Genomic DNA, 22,904 nt, shown 5'->3' on the forward strand with positions numbered 1-22,904 from the left:
TGTAATAATTAGGAAAAAAGTTAGTACATTAATGGTTGGTAACTTTTATTACATAATGGGAAATTTATAACATTAACAGGATTGACACTGCAAACTGTGGTTTATTACGTTAATGGTTACATGAACAGTTGTAACAAGCTGCATGCATTAAAGATTATTACAAGTTTTATAAAAAATGTAAACATCCCAAACATTTCTTTAAAAAACGGTGTGCTAATGTCTTTACATGTTTACATGTAAATGGATTTGGGTTGGCACCAATTAATTTTAAATTCAGCAAAAAGAAAAAAGAAACAATAGTTTACAAACAAGGACAGTTTCTTAAAAAACGGTTCATTAAAGGCTGACAGAGCTAGTCTAGCAATATCACTGAACTGAAACGACTGAAAGTGAAGTGATCCTCAGCCAAACGTTTCTTAAAGAAGAAAAACAAATACAGCCTGAACAATATAACACTGGTCTCCGAGCATTTGAGTGAATAAAGCTGCCTGCCACTGTCCGGTATTCACATTGATAGGCTAATAAAACAACAGTGTGTACTACTAAACACCAACAACATCCTATTGAAAACAACATTCAAACTGAGAATCTGACAGTAAGACAGACCACCTGAGGTCTAGTGGACGCTGTGTTTAAATCAAACCTCCTTTGAAAAGAGCTTCCAGGTAAAAAATAAAGTATTGGAGCAATCTGAACTAGATGGCACAAAACTTGTATTGGGAAAAAAAATAGTGTTGGTATCCCTTCCAATATTGAAATATTAAATAAAGCAATACGAATACTGAAAATGAATACTAGCCATGTGAATACTGTCTGCTTTCGAATGTAGTGCGGGAGAGCTAAAGGAAGACATCAATTTTGGAATCCTCCATGTCTCTCAGTTAACGCTTATAGTCCACACCAAATCTACATGAATCTTTCAGATTTGTGTAAAAGCACCAAAACAGATCTATATGCACAGATTGATGCCCTGAACATGTTCAGAATTGGAGGCACCACAAAATTGGTACGGATCAGACATTTTTGCCTCCTCCATTGCCAGGGTTTTGCTCCATATCTGCTGAACTGACCATGATAGAATTCTCCATTACATGATGATCTGACAAGTTTATGATTTTTCTAAGAGAACTCTGCAGTTCTCTTAAAATATGAAACCGTTCAGAGCATCAAACCGTACATGTAGACCCGTTTAGTGCTCTTATAGAAATCTGAACGATTTGACCGATTGCATCTGGACCCTAAAATCATCTGACCTGAACCTCCTGCTGTCTCGGTGGCCCCTCACCTCATCCACGTACCCCGACTCATCCCGCTGAGGGGGGGCATCCCGGGCGGCAGCGGAGGGGGCAGCTGGCCCTGCCCGGCGGGCGGGGGCGGCGGGTACCCGCCGGCCAAACCGGGCGCTATCCCCATGGCCGAGGGGGGCGGCGGGGGCAGCGGGTAGCTGTAGGCGGGAAGCAGGGGCGGGTGGTAGGACGCGGCGCCCGGGGGGTAGGCGAGGCCGTGGTAGCCCAGCGGCGGGGCGCAGGCCTGGGGCACGGCGGCGTAACAGGAGCCCTCCGTCGTCATCATGGACTGGAGCTTCTGGTAGCCCTCGCTGGACAGCAGGGAGCTGGAGGCGGGGAGGTCCAGCGGCGGCGGGGGCGGCGGAGGGGGCCGTTGGGGTAAGGGCGGGGGGTCTGATGGTTCGGAGGGGAGGTCCGGGGCTGGTGGGTAGGAGGAGGGGGGTTTGTGGTCTGGTGGGAGAGCAGAGAATTGTGGTAACGGTGCAGAAGAGTAAAAGTCAAAAAACATTTTTATAGCGTGGAAGAATTTCTCTATAGAAATACAACACACACAAATGTGCAACGACATGTGCAGAGCAAGGCCAATAATAAAAAATAATAACAAAAAAAGAGATGGAAATGCTGCACACTACAGTCCATATGCAGTCCAATGAAACCACTGTGGTCTAATGCGGTTGGTGTGTGTTGAGCGGACATCAACCTGCTTGGAAATGGCTTGGCTGTCAGTTTGCGTCTTTTCTCTAAAGCCGGGTTAAAACCTGGGGTTAAGATTTAATATGATTACATCTACTAAGTAGTCAGATTTCACCAATGCGGTTAACCATCTGATCTGCTGCTCTTTCACCACACACACACACACACACACACACACACACACACACACACACACAGACACAACCTGGCCTGACTAATATGAAGAGATCAGTGCTCGGCTTGAGGAGGAAGGCCAGCAGCATTGAGGTTTTGGCTGTATTTAGCAGGACTAGTCCAGCATGTGGAATACTGCTTCTCTCATGAGCAGAAGACCTGAGGATCTGATGGACATGGCTGGCAGTCATCTCCTATCTAAGGCTGCTTTCACACCAAGCATGTTCTGAGTGATTCATTTGAACTCTGGAGTGTTTACTCCTGGTGGTGTCGTTCATTAGGAGTGAGAACATAATACCAACCAATTACAGGAAACAACCCCAAAACACAAGGGTTTATGGGTATCAGGAGAGGGGTGTTGGCTTAAGTCACTGGGACTGGAACTGAATTTATTTTCTCTAATCACGTGAGATGACAGGTTACCACAACTCTGTCCAATAAGCCAAGTACATGTGGCTTTTCTTTACAAGCCCTGGTTTGCCTGTAATTGTACAGTGTAAACCTAAATGAACGAAATACAAAACCGGCAACAAAGTCAACTTTTCCACTACGGTTCAGACCAAAGAAAACCAATTACTGGTGTTATTACAGCCTTATTTGTCTTCTCCCACTGAACCACTCTGATCCAAATACTTCCCCAACATGGCTTCTTAAATGTAGAGTAGTAGTGCTGTGGTTAGGCTGTGTTATAACAACAAAACTAGTTAGTAGAAGAAAATTTCTTGAGATCAGCAACAGTAAATGAGCAGGAGATACCTGGGATATGTCCAAGGGAAAAGTCCTGCCTTAATCAGTTTTTATAAATTCTACTACAATTTTGGAATTCGTTCCAACAACTCTACTCAGTTCTACTCTCCACTGTGTCCCCCCATCCTACCCTCCTCATGATCTAAATGACAGCTTTACAGGGCGTTTAAATGGAGCCAAATGGGGCAGAAGGTACTGACCTGGAAGTGTGGCGGCCAGAGGAGGAAGAGGAGGGGGAGGAGGAGGAGGAGGTTCTAGATGCAGGAGCTCTGGACGAGACAAAACACAAGACAGGGAAGAGGCAAATGAAGGCAAAGAATGGACTGATTACAGCATATGGATTCATGAGCTAAAATGAATCCCTGAGGCCTCCAGTGTATTAGGCCTATTCAGGGTTTTTGCTTACCAGTGGCCTTGCTGTCATCTTTGGGAGACGGCTGAAGAGCAAAAAAAGATAATATCAGGATCAGAGAATGCACAACTTGCTAAAAGCAGGTTGAGATGCATGCAGGACACAGGCTGTCTTCACCAGCACTAGTACACACCCATCCATCTCCACTATATATATGTGCAAAAGTCTTAGGCATATGTCAAAGATATCCATAAAGCGAAGATGCTTTCAAAACTAATGAAATGAAAAGTTTCTCAATATCAAAAATGTACACTAAACAGCAGTCTACTGGCACACTAATGCAGAAAACAAATAAACATCTAAGACTTCTAAGAAATGTATATAAAAAATCTAGGGGGCCTAAGACTTTTGCACAGTACTGTATATAAATAGATAGATAGATAGATAGATAGATAGATAGATAGATAGATAGATAGATAGATAGATATCACTGACCTGGGCTGGTCGGGGCGGTCTGGGGCTGCTCTGGGGGGAGGCCTTCTTGGCCGGCGGTGGGGCTGGGGAGGAGGGGACGGAGGAGGCGGGGGGTTTCTCCCCGGTCCCTGCCCCTCCCTGGGGCATCTGCTGCTTGCCCTGGGAGTACAGGTCCAGGATCTGGTGGCAGATATCTTTGGGATTGGAGGCAAAAACGAGTCAGAAACCAAAGTCACTGCTATCAACCGCACCTGGGTAAAATAGCATTTGCAAATACTTCTTGGCTTTTCTTTCAACCTGCTCAAACTACCAGAGGGGTGGGGTTTACCACACTGGGACAATTCAGATACTGCCAGGTAAGCCGCCAGTCACAGAAACTTAAGACTAACTCGGCTTTTCCAATCATTTTGTCTGATTGTCTAAACTTTCTGGCCCTTGCTGTATTGTCTCATGAGTCAAACCCCACTTTATGTGGTTAGTAACGCTAACCCCCTTACCTTCCAGCACCTCCACAGGCACGTCCTGGACAAACTGCTCCCACCAGCGCCGGGACGACTGCTTGGACGTCCACTCCTGGATGTCGAACTTACAGAGGCGTCCGGCCAGGTACATGACGGCCACGGCTATGATCTCTGGTTCCCACTGCAGGGCCAGCATGGTGCACAGGCTGGGGAGGACCACAGCATCGCAACGCCATATCCGTCTATTATTATAATACAAGCTTGCCAGTACACATGCATTAGTATGCTAATAAAAGGGATTTAGTTACATTTTTTTCGTTAGGGGTCAGATGATATATGGGGTTGATTTTGGCCTTTTATTAAATGTCAGATATCAGCCTGTCAGTGTCAGAAAACCTGACATTTGATTTTCTTTGCACATTTTATTATTCATGTAATTGTTCAATTATATTTTTGTGAATGAATCCTTAATTTAAAAGGCAGTAATGTGTCCCAGAGTTTCCCTACCATTGCATAGGTCACCCTGCCTTAAAGAGCTGCTAACCCTAAAATAATTGTATCAGTCTGGGGTTCATTGGAGAGTTTTAGTGTCAGAGGCTTTTCCACACTGACAAATACAATTCTTCAAAAACCGATATCGGTTGAACCCTAGCTTTACGACTACAGGAAAAGTGTGAGAGAATGTTGTAATCAGATTAGCTTGAATATCAACCCCATGCTAAGAGTGATTGACAGCTGTCAGTTCTGAACTCACCTGTCATTCACAAAGGTCCAGGCCATCTGAACCAACTTCTGCACCTTGTTCTTGTCACCTGAAAAACACATGACTTGTTTCTCCATCAGCCAAACCTCCATAAGTGCATACATTTTTTTTCTCAAAAATTGGCTATCAATTCTCAATGCTAAGATCTTGAGCGGATGCCCCACAAATGGACCAGCAGAGGCGGACGTACCTTTGAGCTGCTTGGCATAACGCAGCAGGAACTGGTAGGGATGCTCCACCTGCAGGTCGAACTTGATGGTCTGCAGCAGGATGCGCTCCAGCACCATCACCTCCTCCTGTTAGCGTGAGGATTGTTCCTTAAACAAACCGGGGCTTTGCAAAAATGTACATTTATATTGTAAAAAGTCCCAAGCGGGGAAGGACTTAACAAGATAGATCCCCGCAGCTTTCTAGGGAAGAATAAAAATCAATCTGTGGGTCTGAAGTTAGAAATTCCACAGCCTTTGAAAAACAATGTGAAACACTAATTTTCATGAAATACAGACAGAACAGAATGACAACTGTTCATGTTATTCTGTTGTTTAATGCATCTCCAAGAGCCATTTTTAAACTACAGACACTACAGAAACTACAGACCCTACAGATACTTTAGCCAATAAAGAGGAAAACTCGACCTAAAACACTGAAATAACATTTAGATCAGCTATAAAAACGGTGCTCTCTCTCTGCTGTAGATTGCCCAGCTCCATGGGGCAGACTGTGAGTGGAAACGGAAACGCTTAACAGTCCTGCAGTGACATCTAGTGGGTGATTTCTGCATGATTCTGTGACTTTGACATTGGCACCCAAAAAGCATGTCAATGTTGCGAGGCATTACCGATCATGGCCAAATGATGGGAGTTTCTTGTTACCAACCTTTGGATCATCTCCAAACTGGGCGAACTGGATGTCGGTGAGCAGGCTGCGAGCGGTCTTGATGATGTCTTTGCACTTCTTGGGAGTTTCCTCCACTTTGCCTGCTAGGAAAAGGCAGCATCCCCCTGTCACCTGCAGGCACATCCAACAGGTTAGGAACCAAATATACTGGGCCTCCTCCTCCTAATTCACAGGTTCAATTTACAGTTTTTGCGACTCAAAGTGCTTCACATAATAGCCTACATCTTAATATTTACTTCAGATTCAAATAAACAGTCACTATGCCTGTTTGGTCATCTGATTGGTTTGGAAGTCTGAGGTTTGGATAAAAAGTATGTGATATATACAGTGCCATCTACCGTATAGAACTTACTTTAATGAATTTCCCCAAGGCTGGAGTGAATAGAGAACTCCATACTTACATATCTAGGGAACTGCTTGAAGGAATGGAACATGTAGAAGCGGTGGAAGTAAATGATCCCGGTTGCCAACGTGTCATAGTGTCTGGCCACAGAGGTTAAGAGGACTGACAGTGGAAGTTTTTGGAAAATTGTAGACAGTGGGTGGATATTTATCAAATCAATTTCAGAGTCCCAACAACAAGCTACTAGAACCGGAGCTGTCATACACACCAGTCAATCCCTTTACTATTACAGCCTGTGAAGGAGATGTTCCTTCAGCAGAAACTGCAATTTCCTAAATATAAAAAATTGGTGAGCTGTTGCTTACATATTCCCAATCAACTTATTTGTTTAATCTTTGTCTTTTGCGCAGTAAATATCTATTTGTGAAAGTTGTCTTCTCTGTGTGTATTAAGGGTTTTTAGTGCTAATATGGACAGCAATGTGACAGGGTCAAATAATATCAACCACATGACTTTAGCCATCCATGTGTCAAGTGTCATTTATCAGATTATCTTTTATAGGGTGCAGCCATAGTCCTGTGTGCCAGCCAAGGGCAGAGGTTTCTTATAGTTAACACGTTTTCTGTCATATTCCATGGCGGTTAACAGGTTATATGTTAAGTTTCTTGCAGGTTAGGTTAGGTTATCTGGCTATAAAAGGATACAGCCCCAGCCGTGTGCCCACGTCAAAGATGAACCGAGCCCCTTCTCTCCGGTACCGCGCCTCGGTGGCAGGGTCCAGTCCCTCTGACTGGGACGGGGTGTGGGCCAGGTCCTTCTTGTCCCAGTACCAGCAGGGTTTGATGTGGTCCAGGCTGGCCAGGTCCTTCTTGTCCCAGTACCAGGAGGGTTTGATGTGGTCCAGGCTGGCCAGGTCCTTCTTGTCCCAGTACCAGGAGGGTTTGATGTGGTCCAGGCTGGCCAGGTCCTTCTTGTCCCAGTGCCAGGAGGGTTTGATGTGGTCCAGGCTGGCCAGGTCCTTCTTGTCCCAGTGCCAGGAGGGTTTGATGTGGTCCAGGCTGGCCAGCTCCTTCTTGTCCCAGTGCCAGCAGAGTTTTGTGTGGTCCAGGCTGGCCAGGTCCTCCTTGTCCCAGTAACGTAAGTTTCATGTAGTTCAGACTGTAGTTCTCCTGTATTATGTTTAAGAAACCAGCTGCTAACCTACTAGCAACGGTTTAATAGTCTGCCGACGAGGGGGGCTAGCGATACTGGCTACCGTTACACTACACTAGCTACCGTTATACAGCAATGGAAGTGATAAAACAATGACTCAAACCCAAGGCGATATTTGTTCACACAAACTACCGTTACAATTACACAGCATTGGAAGTGATTAAAAAGAGACAAATATCTGTGAGATGCATTCCCAGTGATATACAGAAAGTTATCCGTTCAGCACCGGCTATAGAGATAGCTAACTGATTTAGCTGCTTAGCTCCATCCAAACAAAGACCACGGGCGCCACATCTGGGATAGACATGTCTTTCAACCAATCACCACAGCTCTAACCTTACCATTTATGGTCATTTTAATCAATCTAAACTAAACTTCCAATCATAAGGCTCGTGAGGCGGGAACTGTTATTATTTAAACCAATCAGAAGGCGTCTATGTTATCAACCAGTCGCTGTCCGCTAGAGCAGCGCGTGCGGCCAAACAACCAATTAGAATAACGGAAGCAACTGTTGTTTATGTGGGCGTATTTCCTGGATGCGCCAATCAACATGCGTGGTTCAGTCAAGGTAGGTTTCAGTGCAGGAACAGAGGAACTGCTGCTGTCACATAGAAAAGGTAACGATGACTGAATCGGCGAAAAATGCTTATGGTTTGCTTATGTATAGTTCTGACTTGGTATCCAATAGTATTCAGTATGACTGCATGCATGTGTTTTACAGTCAGCTGCGGTTAGCAGGCTAGCCTAGCCAGCCAATCCAGCAGATTAGCCCCTGTTGAAACTCAGGCTGATCCTTTATCACTTGGCAGGTTAGCAGCTAACAGCGAGCTAACACAGCTAGCCTGGGTAACGTTAGATCAGAGCAGCCAGTAAAGATGAATGGGCTCTGTACCCTGCCCTGCTCCAATTACGTCTCTGCTTGGATGGGCGTGATTCTTTTTATGCTAGTAAGCTAGCTGCTGGCCTAGTGGGAACGGCTACAAATACCCTGAGCCGGTCCACGAGGAGCAGGCTAACTACTGGGTTCCAGCTTGTAGCCGAGCTAGCCCCAGTGATATCTAGCTAACACCTCATATGTAAATCTTGGCTAAACTCTAGCTTGCTATAATAAAGATACAGAAACCATACACTGTATCAAAATGATTCATTTCTATGTGTATTTTACTGTCATATCGTGACATGCAATACTTGCTGGAGAAGTTGGCAGTAGATAGGTCTTGGTGACAAACGGGCTAAATTGGAAAGGTTTTACTTGTGTCATTACTTTTGAAGAGTAGGAGTAGCTTAAGTATCCCCACAGTTGAAACGCCTAGGCTGTGAAACTTAATTTCCATTGCAGTGCTCTTCCCTGCATGTTTGGTTATGTTTTTAGGCAGGTCAACTATGTTCCAATGGGCTTTGACAGGAACTCAAAGCTTTGTCTGTCTGATGCGGCCGGACAGGAGTTTATACTGAGGTTTCAGCAAAAAGCATTTCAACACAGAGGCCTTGTACATATTAAACAGCTTCAAAGGCTTTAGTGTCCGAACCGTTTGAGCTGCTTCTGCAACTTGCCAGAGACTGTGTACAAAACCACAAGTTCACCAGCGTGTCACCATTGATTTCCACACAGCTGAAAGTTCACTGTCTATTGTGCGTTTTCCATCACTTGCTTAGTGAGGCGAAATGCACGCCTACAGAAATTGTGTATGTGATTTCATCATATAGCTAAGTAAGCTAGACCTTAACCGCCAGAGTTTGCAATAGTTTTCACGCCGTGTGCCACATTCTACGGAGAGGATAAGGCTTAGATAAAAGTTATTTGTAGGGACATGTTACCCAATCTGGGTCCTATTGGGTGGCTGGAAAAGAAACACTGTCACACACTCCCTGGAGGGGTGGATTTGACTTTTTTAAACTGCCATTGTGCGCAAGACCCAAGAAGTTAATGAATGCAGATGACAGCCCGAAGCTCTGTTCTGCTTATAAGCGACTGGCTTTGGACTAAAGTGACAACTGCTACTGAATGTCACTGAGCAGCTGTCTAGTGTGTGTGTGTGTGAGAGAGAGAGAGAGGTGTGTGTGTGTGTGGTGGTGGTTGTAGGGAGAGTGGGAGGGACGGGCCTTTCTGTTGGACAGAATGAGACCCCCGACTACCAAAAATGGCCTCAGTCACTTCTTTTGCTTTGGTGATCTGTCTGGATTGTGAAATGAGGTGTGTGTGTGTGTGTGTCTGTGTGTGTGTATGTGGGGAGCAGCTGCAGAGGGAAGAGGAATCCACATTAGTCCTGCTAAGGCCAGTAGGAAATCTTCTTGATCCACGTAAAGTGGACATTGACACTTGGTCTATTTAAAGTTGTCATTATGCTGGCGTAAAAGCCCGAGGCCTAACACTGTCATTACCACGCTAAGTGAAATATTAATGTGTCACTGAAGTCGAGTGTAGAGATGCATGATATTAAGGGATAATTAACGTTTTTCAGCATGATATTGACACTGTTCTTTGGCCTGAGATCAGTTTGAAGGGTCTGCTAAAAGCAAACCAAACATCAGTAAAATGTAGTAGCTGTAATTGCTAAGACATGCTTCAACTGTTATGCAAAGTCATTGTGCATAAAACAAAGAATTTGTGATTTAAGTAGACTTGTCATGAATGTTGAAGCACAGTTTTCCCTCTGACTCTCATTCATTTCATATTGATGTGTGGTCATTACTAGAGAACCAAGCCATGCATTTCCATGTTCTGAGACTGCAATGAACATTCTCATTTAACATGGTAGCTGAAGTTTTAAGCCTGCTAATGGCAATGGAAGTGGGTTGGGTGTTATGCTAACAGTCTGCCTATTGGCAGTTTATTTTAACTAGCATAAAAGATAAATATTTAACTAGGGCTGAGTGATAATGTAATATTATCGTTTATCGTCTTTCAGTGGAATCATATCGTGATGATATGAAGATATTTTAATATCGTGACACACATTTCTGCTGTCTGAATTGATGATGACAAGCAAATTTTACTTAAAAACTCTCATAAAATGAGGTATGGTAGGAATATTATTTGAATATTTCTGTTTTGTTTGACATCACACCTAACATTACCATTCGGTTCAATGAGAGGAACATTAATTTGAATATTTAACGTGATTTTGCATACATGAACTATATCGTGATATATATTGATATCGAGAAAAATCCTTATGATTATCATGATATTGATTTCAACCATATCGCCCAGCCCTATATTTAACAATCTACCAGCACTACCTTGCAGTCTATTTTAAGCTAGCCGTAATAGGTTTTTTGTGTTAGTTGTTGGCTTTAACCACATAACCACATAACACATTGCAAAAGAAGCAGGTCAGAAAATAAAAGTAAAGGACATATAGTCGAATAAAGCAGTTTTTTAATCAAAACTGTAAACATAATTTTTTGTTTCAGACTGACTTTGACATGGAAAACCCAAAGAGGATGTTGACACTCTCTGGCTAACTAGTTAGCCTGTTAGCGTTACAGCACGTTACAGCTAACTGCTTAGCTTGTAAGTGTTATAGAAGACTACTATCTATCTGGCTATTCACTATTAGCGTTACAGCAGGTTATGGCTGTGAAGTTCAGCCACAAAGGCTAAGCGTCTTTCTCAAGCCAATGAAGCAAATAAAGCAGTATTGTTATTACAGGATTTTGCACTGTGATATATTACTTCCTCACTAGATGCTTCTGATAAATCTCTGCTCTAATTAGCTAGCTCACTCCTCTCTATTGTGGACATGAGAGTATTTTTTTCTCAGTAGCTGTGCCAGAAGTTTATTAATGTTGTTGCACTTCCTACTGGTCACCGATAAGAGGTTTATAGAAGTCATAGATTAGGCTACTTAATGTGCCTTTAACAGAAATATCCCACCACTGTGCCTCCATTTCCCAGTGACCTGCAGGATCCTTTCTTCTCTTCTCTTAATCAGAGAAGACGAAGCTTCTAGAAGCTATCCGAGTTAATGATAGGCCTTTTAAAAAGTTGGGACGTATTGTCATTTTTAACATCATGGCCAGAAGCTTTAAATGCTTGCGCCCAGTTCTGTGGCCTACATATTGTTGGGGCGCTGTAGCCTGGCAGTACAGCAGGACTGATGCCAAAAACTCATTACTAGAAATACTTTAAACAGTCAAGAGCTGAAAGTGCGGCTCTGGGTGGTTATTTGAATTTCCTGTCTGGTTTGCATGCTTCGTCTGAGGCAAACAGCTCAACTAATACATTTTGTCTTTTTTGTTCAGGGGAAAAGTGGAATAGGAGCTACAAAGCAGCAAATCAGCTTAACGGTTTTTATAATAGGCCACACAAATGTAACGGCTTGTTTAATGAATGTGTCTCTTTGAAAAATGATGTATTAAGTGAAGGAAAAATCAAATAATGGATTTTTTTTTAGCAGCACTGCTAGTGAGGGTGAAGTGTGGAAAAAAACGTGGAAGTATTCCAGACTGATAAAGAGCATGTTGTCACCACTGCAGCATAAGTAGGTGTTTTGTATGCCTGCTGCGACCTTTGACCTATCACTGTCCACAGTATCATCATTTATTGTCTTTGAATACAGACCTACATCATACACACAAGCCAGATAGGAATGCTTGAGATGATATCAGTCTTCTTACTTATCATTTGTCATACAAAGGACAAACATAACAATTCCTACTATTATTTTTTTAAACGGAGAGCATTACATAATCAATGAGAGTCTTTGTTCCTAAACAGTACAGGCTGGAAAGTGAGTGTGGAAGCCAGAAATCGCAGCACCTTGCCAAGTACTCATTGAGTCATTGATATTCATCAACCCCTGCAGATATATTATAGTCATTTTGTGCTATGGGACAGTAAAAATGTGTCTAAACAACATGGCAGTTGACAGAATACATAAGGGATAGACTTGTATTTTTTTTATTGCTTAGAGAGTAATACCAACTCTACCCATCCAGTTCAATTTTCAATGTCAAAAAGCTAGTAGTACAGTATTAAACGCAAACACTAATGACGCTGTATCCTCTCAGCCCAGCTGTCCATCCACCACCATGGGAAAGAAGAGTCGAGTGAAGACTCAGAAGTCGGGCTCCGGAGCCAGCGCTGTGGTTTCCCCCAAGGAGATGATGAACCTCGTGTCTGAACTGCTTCAGAGTAGGTCCACCTCCGCCCGGCCAATACACACCTTGTTCACCTCCACCCAACTAGGGATGGGACGATATGCTCATCTCCCAGTACGATTCGATACACGATATGGGCTTCACGATACGATGGAATAAATAAAAGTTCAATGAGAGCAAAGGATGACTTTGCAGAATTCTGTTTATTTCTGAGCCACAGATCTTTCTAGCGATGGCATTGGCTCGCTAGAATGTAAACAACAATTTAAAAATGCCATTACAAAGTGACAATAATATAATTTGGATGGAGAGCTTGTGAAATTGTGATGGGCAAGCTGTCTCATTTGTGATTACTACAGCAAAATATAATGGAGCTAATATCGTCATTCATTTTTCTGCCCCACGATACGTATTGTCACATTTTTGTATCACGATATATTGCATTTCGATATATCGTCCCATCCCTACACCCAACGCATCCTAAGAAGTCAAAGAAATGCACAACAGTTGCAACATTTTAAAGGAGTGTAGCAACTGATAACGTCATATCTGTCAGATATACCAACTTCTCAAAATGTTATGAAACATTGCTTTAAAACATATAGTGAAACCTTTTAATGTAGCGAATTGCCTAATAATCTAATGAGTGGATTTGGGGGGTTTTAAGAGAAAAGAAAGAATTTATTTCTTGCACAGTTTTAAAGTCTAACAACACTTTGTACAGACATTGCATCCAGAAAAAGTCATGGATATTGCAATTTTTAAATTCTAAATAGCTGTTAATTGACTACGCTTGGCCACTCTAGTGTTAACCAGCCGGTATTACTCCATAAGGGCTGAAATAACTATAATATTAACTGATGATGTAATAGTAATGATCCAGTAATGTAATAACATGAGTTACTACAGTCCTCTTAAGGCCCATTCACACCTAGAGCAGTAACTATAAAGATAACTATAAACGATAACGATACATTGTTCCTCAAGCATTCACACCATAGTCGACTTTAGTAGTGCTCTGTTTGTGGGTGCCTTGTAATTTCATCATCATAAAACAATCGGCTGCTGATTTACAGCATGGCAATTTGTTCATGTTTGGTAATGACAGCTGTAAAGTTGAGAGGAAGTAATGCTGACATGGAATCAGCCTCTTGTTAGAATGCTGTATAGTGTTTTGCTGTGTGGTTAACGTACAGTGTTATGGTTAAATCAAGTTAAGGGGTTATGGTTAAATCAAGTTAAGGGGTTGTTGTTGTTAACTCAAGTTAAGGGGTTGTGGTTAAATCAAGTTAAGGGGTTGTTGTTGTTAACTCAAGTTAAGGGGTTGTGGTTAAATCAAGTTAGGGGTTGTTGTTAAATCAAGTTAAGGTGTTATGGTTAAATCAAGTTAAGGTGTTATGGTTTAATCAAGTTAAGGTGTTATGGTTAAATCAAGTTAAGGGGTTGTTGTTAAATCAAGTTAGGGGTTGTTGTTAAATCAAGTTAAGGTGTTATGGTTAAATCAAGTTAAGGTGTTGTTAAATCAAGTTAAGGGGTTATGGTTAAATCAAGTTAAGGGGTTGTGGTTAAATCAAGTTAGGGGTTGTTGTTAAATCAAGTTAAGGTGTTATGGTTTAATCAAGTTAAGGTGTTATGGTTAAATCAAGTTAAGGGGTTGTTGTTAAATCAAGTTAAGGTGTTATGGTTAAATCAAGTTAAGGTGTTGTTAAATCAAGTTAAGGGGTTATGGTTAAATCAAGTTAAGGGGTTGTTGTTAAATCAAGTTAAGGGGTTATGGTTATGGTTAAATCAAGTTAAGGTGTTATGGTTAAATCAAGTTAAGGGGTTGTTGTTAAATCAAGTTAAGGTGTTATGGTTAAATCAAGTTAAGGTGTTGTTAAATCAAGTTAAGGGGTTATGGTTAAATCAAGTTAAGGGGTTGTTGTTAAATCAAGTTAAGGGGTTATGGTTATGGTTAAATCAAGTTAAGGTGTTATGGTTAAATCAAGTTAAGGGGTTATGGTTAAATCAAGTTAAGGGGTTGTGGTTAAATCAAGTTAGGGGTTGTTGTTAAATCAAGTTAAGGTGTTATGGTTAAATCAAGTTAAGGTGTTGTTAAATCAAGTTAAGGGGTTATGGTTAAATCAAGTTAAGGGGTTGTTGTTAAATCAAGTTAAGGGGTTATGGTTAAATCACGTTAAGGGGTTATGGTTAAATCAAGTTAAGGTGTTATGGTTAAATCAAGTTAAGGGGTTGTTGTTAAGGTGTCATTGTTAAGTTAAGGTATGGTTGGCTGTATGGTTAGGGTGTTGGTTGATGTCACCTTCTGTAGTGCAACTAAGATCTGGCACCAAAGATCAGCCAATAGCAGATGGCCATTTCAGTAGCATGCTTTTTACTTATTTAAATGTCAGGCTTTACACAGATTTGGGTTTGGTGTTAAATTACTCTTAAGTTAAGGTGTCATGGTTATTTGTTTGGCAGAATGCAGCAGTGCAGCGCCCTCTGCTGGGAAGGAGTGGGAGGAGTACATCCAGATCCGAGCCTTGGTAGAGAAGATCCGCAAGAAACAGAAAGGTAAGACACACACACACACACATACACACATTGTGGTTCACTCATTCAGTCAGCTATAGGCTAGGATTGGTTTATTGGTGAATTAAGAAGGTGCGCAGCAGGCTTCTATGTGTCAGAATAAAACAGACTTATGGATTCTTTGTTGTCGCTGTGTGTTTTCTGTGACTGTAATATGTATGTGTGTGTGTGTGTGTGGTCAGGTATGTCGGTAGTGTTTGATGGCGGCAGGGAGGACTACTTCTCAGACCTGATGTCCTGGGCTCGGGACAGCGGGGCTTCCTGCGACGGCTTCACAGTGGCCAACTTCGGCAAGGAAGGCTACGGCCTGCGGGCCACCAAGGACATCAAGGTGAGTTGCCCGGGTCCAGACCTTTGAATCCGCCCACTCCACCGAATTGACTGATTCTGGTCTGGCATCGTGACATGAAACAGCGGTTTCTCTCAGTTGAAAAATGATCGGTCCAATGAGCGCCGGGGGGGGGGGACTAACGATTAGCCAATCAGAGCCACGGGCGGGACTAACACCGCTGTCAAGCTGTTGTCAAGCTGTGCCCCGGAACCAAGGAGGACTAATAACAACAATGGAGACCTCTATAGACGAGATAGACGCTGCTATCGAGGCTGTTCTAAATCGATTAAAAGTACCAATTACTTTGAAATCCAAACAGCACTCTGCTTTGAAGGCGTTTATTCAAAGGGGAAATGTTTTTTTCGCATCAGTGTCGACTTAAAATGACGTTAGATTCAGGCGGATACGTCGGTCTCTAGTGATTGGTTAGGGAAAATCGAATCCCCCTCCCCCACGGAAATCGGTTAGAGTGGAGGCAGAGTGTAACGAGTTGACAATTCTGTCTGACATCGGGCAACAAGGTGAGCTCACCCAGCGAGGCACCCAATCATTATTCCTTTACTTTTTCTAAGGATTTTGGGCTTTTGAACGCTCAACTCCGATTCATCTCTCCCCGGGAGATTCCTGTTCCAGTGCTGAAAACGCTGAAGAGTTTAGTAAATGAATGCAAGTCTGTGAGCGGTGTATTGATGCAATGACGCTTACACTGTGTGTGTGTGTGTGTGTGTGTGTGTGTGTGTGTGTGTGCACAGGCAGAAGAACTGTTCCTGTGGATTCCCAGGAAGATGCTGATGACAGTGGAGTCGGCCCAGAACTCTGTACTTGGTAAGGACTTTAAGTTCAGATGAAACTTTATTGATCCTCGCAAATGGCAATAGGATACATCAAAGACGAGTAGAATCTAAATAAGAATACAGCAAAAATCGAAAGTCGAAATATATAAACGTCAAGTATTTAAATAAGCTCTGTACCCCTCCAGGTCCTCTGTACAGCCAGGACCGCATCCTGCAGGCCATGGGCAACGTGACGCTGGCCCTGCACCTGCTGTGCGAGCGGGCCGACCCGTCGTCGCCCTGGCTGCCGTACATCCGCAGCCTGCCCCAGGACTACGACACGCCGCTGTACTACCAGCAGGACGAGGTGCGCCACCTGCTGGGCACGCAGGCCGTGCAGGACGTCCTGAGCCAGTATAAGAACACAGCGCGCCAGTACGCCTACTTCTACAAGCTGGTACAGGTGAGTGGCGTGCATGCGACGCACACGCATATATAGAAGTACATGCCATGCGTTCAGTGACATGTGACACTACAGAGAACACACACACACACAGACATGGTAACGTGTTCCTGAGAAGACTGGCAGAATCCAAAATTACACAAGCAGCAGTTTGCGCCACTGTCGGTAACGTGTATGTGTGTATCTAACCATGCATTTGAACACAACATTCTATATCATATTTTCTTTTTCTGTCTTATCGGTCTTCAGTTGTAAGACTGAATTCAAACTATCAGGACCAGAACTTCCCTTTCCTGCTGGTTTACTCCAAGAAAGTGAAAGCTAGCTTGGCGCTAGTTCAGTGTTTGCTAGCTGTGAGCGTCTTTGCTAACAAGCCGTCTGTATTACTTTGAAGCCAAGACAGCCAATGGCAACAAAAGCACACAAAACAACCGTCACCACATTGTTTTGAAAAGCCACGTGAAAATTAGAGGTAAAATCAAATCCCCACTGTCTGTAATTTGACTACTAATGTTATTGCTAACACACTTAGCAAGGCCTGCTACGCTAACGTTACATCCTCAACAAAGGATTAAAACCATTTTGACAGTTCCACCATGATGATATTTGTTATTGTTGTATTTGTTATCGTTATCTTGTGTGTTCGTCTCATCAACTATTGTAAGTAATGTAAAACTGGCCTGCGTTCAGCCCCGACAAAACGTAGCAAAACGTTTATTTAAACGGAAACGGTGGTGCGTTGAACACCCTGTTGTGTTACGCAAGCGTTGCAACTACGGCAGCTGAGAAGGCCATTCTTTGCGTTCTTTTCGAAGAATTTTCGGAGCCTGATGAAATCGGGTTAAATACGTGTTTAATACTACAGAATACGCTCGATGTTACAGTCACTGCCCTTGCCGTCCAGAATAGCAGAGAACATCCCAATGGAGTGAAGGGGTTTGTGGAAACTGTGGTTCCTAATTATAGTGATCCAACATTTACCTCGCATTTCAGGATGACAAGGCAAACATTTCAGGTGAAGGATAATCCACTTCTTACCTTCGAGACTATGTTACGATCTATATGAGCTAGTTATTATATTATGAGTATATGATATGATATTGTAATATTTACCATTATATATTTAGAGGAGTAGAGTGGAGTAGAAAAGTTTATGAAAGTGTCACTCCACAATGGTTCATACACCGTTTCGAGGAAACATGACGTTCAACCCGGAAACCGTAGCAAAACGGTGCACACCGTTTTCAGATTGAACGTGCCCCTGATGTTGTGATATAGTGATGACTTCTGTTGTCACATGATCTGGAATTATTACCACCTGTTGGCACAGAAAGTCTTTGTAAACCCACACCTGATGCCAATCAAGTGAAGAGCGAACCTGAAGAAGCCACAATGTGAAACGTGTTGTTCGCCCCGATATTTTTTATGAATTAAACTAAAAAGTCGAGTTGAGCAATCCTGGTGTGCGCTGGATTACTTTGATCTTAAAGGATTAAACCACTTACAACGGAGACGTCCAACAAACAACATGCAAAACCTAAATCAAACTATCTAATGTTGTATAAAGACATGACCTACCTTAACAGAAAACCAGAGAACTTGAAGTGAATCTTCTCCTAGCTAGCCAAACACAATTTGAGTTGTAGAGAAATGTGAGTCTTCCAATGCAACTGCAGTGAAAAGTAGTGTCAGCAGGAGCATCAGCTGGTCTATAAAGGTTACTACCACAGGCATTTCTCTCTCTGTGTTTCTCTCTCCCTCTCTCTCTGTCTCTCTCGGGTCAGTAGAATGGAGTTAAGACGTTTTGCAGCAGCAGTAAGCGCACTGTGGCCTCTTGAACTCAATTCCCCCACGTTTCGCTGATAAGCAGCAATGATACAGAAGGGGCTTTGGGGAGCCTGCAGTACCCCGTCATGACCAGGAGGGGGAGGCATTGGACTGTCTACCAGAATATAGATTTAAAACAGGAAGGATTGATTTGGAAAAATGCAGCACATCACCTCATATGAGAGGAGGAAACCTTCTGCAGCAGGATAACTGGTGGTCTAATAGTTGGACTGAGGGTTATAATCACTGATATAGTCTACTGTATTCTGTTTTTTTTTTTTGCAGAAATAGTGTACTTTTGACCCAATACAAGCATAACTTTTAGTCCATTTAAAAAAAAAAAAAAGTGATGTTGATGTCAAGATCAGCAGATGCCAATGATTTAATTCAATTTGGAAAGAGAATTTTTAGAAGAAAATCAATCTGGGGAAACTTGTGAAAACGCTCACATCAAGACTTTTTCAGTCCGGTTTCACGCGCCAGCAGACAGCAGAGGATGTAAATAAGATGTAGGCAGAGTGATTAGGGCCTATGATGAAATGTTGGTTAACACTCCAAGACAGCAGATAGTGGGATGCTAATCTCCGAATATGCTAATGTCCCATTATTAAACTGAAGCATGGTAAAATGACAATTCCCTTCAGCTCGGCTTTGATCAGAAAACACCACAACCGTTCTCTTAGAAGTCAGCCTCTTTTTTCCTTATATCAAAGAAGCAGCGGAAAATGTCTTTCAAATGATTCATTCCTTTTGTCAGCGGCTAGGTATTTGTTTTAATTAGATGATGGACAGGCAAGGGAAATTAATGGTTTGCATGTGTCAAGATAACAGGCATCATAATATACGTTTTTGACTGGATCTTTGCTGACAGACGGGTTTTTAATAGAATGTCTCAGATTGTTCTCAATTTGTTTTGATTAGTTTACCGTTTTTTAATTAGTTCCACGACATTTATAGGAAGCTTTTAATTTATATGAAGGTTTTTTTTAACATGTAAGATAAATGTTTACCCCTTATCATGTTTTCCTTTCTGAAATCTCACTATCATACTATCATACTGTCGTTCTCAGGCCACTAGGTGGCAGTGTTGGATTCTGAATAACCTCATTCAATAAGATGGGAAAAGAATCCCAGTTTCTTTAATCAGTGACACATTACTATTGTTTTCAATGAGGATTTTGAGAGTCCCGTGGTTTAACTGTTGTTAATGTCACTACTATTGGTTTTAGTGTCACATAATCTAAATGCTGTTAATTTCATTACTATTGGCTTCAATTGAGAGTTTTTGTGTCCCGTGGTCTAAATGCTGCTAAATTCATTACTGTTGGTTTCAGTGGAGAGTTTTAGTGTCACATGGTCTAAATGCTGTTCATTTCATTACTATTGGCTTCAATTGAGAGTTTTAATGTCACATACTCTAGTCTAAATGTTGTTAATTTCATTTCTATTGGTTTCAATGGAGGGGTTTAGTGTCACATGGTGTAAATGCTGCCAATGTCATTAGTATCTTCAGTGGAGAGTTTTATTGTCCCATGGTGTAAATGCTGTTAATTTAATTAGTATTGGTTTCAATGGAGAATTTTGGTGTCCCATGGTCCAGCTGCTGTTTGTGAAGCTTTCCCACCTGGCCGCGCAGGTTTCTTTGGGTGAGACTCTGGCCTTGATGACGATGATGATGATGATGATGATTTTGGATCTCAGAGGATTCAGATTGTCTTCTGGTGGAAGATTATTAACCAGTCAGCTACAGTGACTTCTGCACTGTGCTTGACCCATTGATGTAGTATAAGCAGCATGCAGGGCTGACCTCCTGCTTCATGGATGAATGAATACGGATAATGATAATGGATTATAGGTAGACCTAGATATATGGATGGATGGATTTAGATCTGATGGTTTGTAAAATGTTCTCAATGATGGAAATGTATTCTGTCATTGATAGGTACGTAACTCTCTAGACGCTACCAGTCTCTCTTTATACCTATTGAGGCTCAATTATGCTCAACGTATATGGATACGGACAAAGCCTTCTGTCCGTACTCTGCGTTAATTTCGTCCGTATTTGTGCACGTTTTCTGAAAGCTTACGGATACGGACGAAACGGAGCAGTACCACCGGAGATCGTGGGGGGCAGTGTAGCCAATAGTTCAAGCGAGACCAGCGAGACATGACGAAGACGTTTAAAAAAAATAGCGGAACTCTTTGAGGAGAGGTTGTGCGAGTTGGCGACGATGGACAGAAACATTTGACTCTCTACTGCCCTCTAGTGGATGTATTGCTTAACATCCATGCCAGCGTAAAGGACGCATGGAAGTATGTGGGCAGTGACCGCTACATCGTTTGAAACGGACTTATTTATTTTCGGGAGCATAAATGAGCCTTTAGTAGGGCTGGGCGATAATTCAATATTATCGTTTATCGTCTTTCAGTGGAATCATATTGTGATGATATGAATATATTTTAATATCGTGACACATTTCTGCTGTCTAAATCGATGATGACAAGCAAATTTTACTTAAAAACTCTCATAAAATGAGGTATGGTAGGAATATTATTTGAAAATTTCAGTTTTGTTTCACATCACACCTAACATCACCATTCGGTTCAATAAGATGAACATTAATTTGATTATTTAACGTGATTTTGCATACATGAATACATATCGTGATATATGTATTGACATTGAGAAAAATCCTTATGATTATCATGATATTGATTTCAACCATATCGCCCAGCCCTACCTATTAGCATTATAGACTCATTAATTCTTCCATTTTAAAACGTGTAGAAGTCCCCATAGCTACTGTAGCATCATGACAGTCTAACAGCAGTATAATGTAGACTACGTCAAAGGGACTGTGTGAGCGACTAGAGCGGTGTATTTAATAATGATGTTGCTCAGAGTTCGACTCTTCCTATCAGGAGCGGCGACACACACACTCACAATACCTAACACACACACACACACACACACACACACACACATACACACTCTCAGCTCTCCGTTGCGCTTGGCTTGAGATGGAAACTCGGCAAAGAGGGCTCACGGAGGTGTGTGTGTGTGTGTGAGTTAGGTGTGTGTGTCCTGTCCCCTCGTCTTCGATACATCTCCTTTCATCACACACACACTTCCCTCCTCCTGTAATCTCTCGTTCTGTCCCCTCCTCCTCCTCCACTCTTCCTCCTCTCTCCCCCCACCCCCCCACCCCCTCCCTCCTCCTCCTCAGATGACCGGGCTGGAAAATTAGCTTGTCACATTGGCTTTGAATTGAATTGACCTGAATGTACCTTCCTCAAAAAGACCCCCTCTCTCTCCCTCTCTCTCTCTCACTCTCTGTCTCTCTCTCTCGCTCTCTGTCTCTCTCCACCCCCCACCCCCCTCCCTCTGTCCAGTGTGTGTTGGATGTATGATCCACCGCACAGGCTGATGTATGTTGATGTACACACACAGACAGACACACAGACAGACCTACTACTGACATAGATGTGACTCCTGCATGTAAACACACACACACACACACACACACACACACACACACACACACAGCCCAGACCCTCCTCATAATACAAGGCTCTTAAAAGCTCTTAAATAAGGTCAACTGTGTTTCAAAGGTTTTCAATCTGCTTTTTCTCGCTGCTAAGTGACAAATCTACTACTGTTTTTTTACTTTTCAAACTTATTATAGGGGTGCAGAATTTTTTTATTCAAATTGGCATTACAACAATCTTAACTTGTAGAAACCTGTAGTCGCATTGAGGATTTTCATTGATATTGTTTTGTTCTTTCCCTCCCTCCCTCCCTCCTTTTCTTTCTTTGTCTTTGTCTTTCCTTCATAACTTTGTTTCTTTCTGGTATCCGCAGATCTCTTCAAGTCTTAAATGATCGAAATGGAAGACCCTAACCCTCATTTAGAGTCTCAACTCAATTTTGTCTTCCACCAGAAGACAAAGTAAGAGTCAATAAAATAAAATAAAAATACAATAAAATAAACACCAGGGATAAAAATTAAAGTAAAAACCAATGATTAGAACTTAAAAACTAAGGCTGTAACATTACTCCAAATTAAAAGTGAGATTAAAAAGATAGGTCTTTAATTTCCTTTTAAAAATACAGAGAGAGCTTGCCATTCAGTATTGAAAGCTTTAGGGTTAGGGTTTGCTTGCACAATACCCATGAGCCTCTGCTCTTTGTGGAGTCTTTATCCATTAATCGATTAACAGGACACTATCTCTACCTTTACCTTTACTGTCTCTGTCTCATACACTCGCTCGTTCTCTGATCCCCCCCCACCCATGTCTACCCTTTACCCATACCTTCACCCCCTTCCAACACATGCACACACACACACACACACACACACACACACACACATACAGACACAACGCTCCACAGTGGCACATGATGGATGACCCTTGTCTTCTGATGCT

General features: G+C 42.4%; 2 protein-coding genes across 2 annotated transcripts; one reads left to right on the plus strand and one right to left on the minus strand.

The window, feature by feature from the left end:
- Positions 1–1,281: 1,281 nt before the first annotated feature.
- On the minus strand, positions 1,282–7,756 carry LOC139646369 (cyclin-K-like). The gene is made up of 11 exons (XM_071522392.1): positions 7,739–7,756; positions 6,895–7,313; positions 6,249–6,330; positions 5,827–5,958; positions 5,141–5,246; positions 4,942–4,999; positions 4,224–4,393; positions 3,748–3,920; positions 3,307–3,337; positions 3,101–3,169; positions 1,282–1,736 (listed from the first exon to the last, which is right to left on the minus strand). The coding sequence occupies exons 1-11, from the start codon at positions 7,754–7,756 to the stop codon at positions 1,282–1,284; spliced, it is 1,713 nt and encodes a 570-aa protein (XP_071378493.1).
- A 236-nt stretch (positions 7,757–7,992) lies between these two features.
- On the plus strand, positions 7,993–16,649 carry LOC139646370 (actin-histidine N-methyltransferase-like; the record flags this gene model as incomplete). The annotated part of the gene is made up of 6 exons (XM_071522394.1): positions 7,993–8,019; positions 12,419–12,542; positions 14,972–15,064; positions 15,265–15,413; positions 16,166–16,238; positions 16,393–16,649. Coding segments are annotated over exons 2-6 (675 nt in total), but the record flags the coding sequence as incomplete, so codon positions are not given.
- Positions 16,650–22,904: the final 6,255 nt, after the last annotated feature.

Source organism: Centroberyx affinis, unplaced genomic scaffold, assembly GCF_046629955.1.
Source record: "Centroberyx affinis isolate AG114_WGS23_722 - 3 ecotype Tasmania unplaced genomic scaffold, CSIRO-AGI_Caff_v1 ptg000984l_1, whole genome shotgun sequence".
Taxonomy (NCBI): domain Eukaryota; kingdom Metazoa; phylum Chordata; class Actinopteri; order Beryciformes; family Berycidae; genus Centroberyx; species Centroberyx affinis.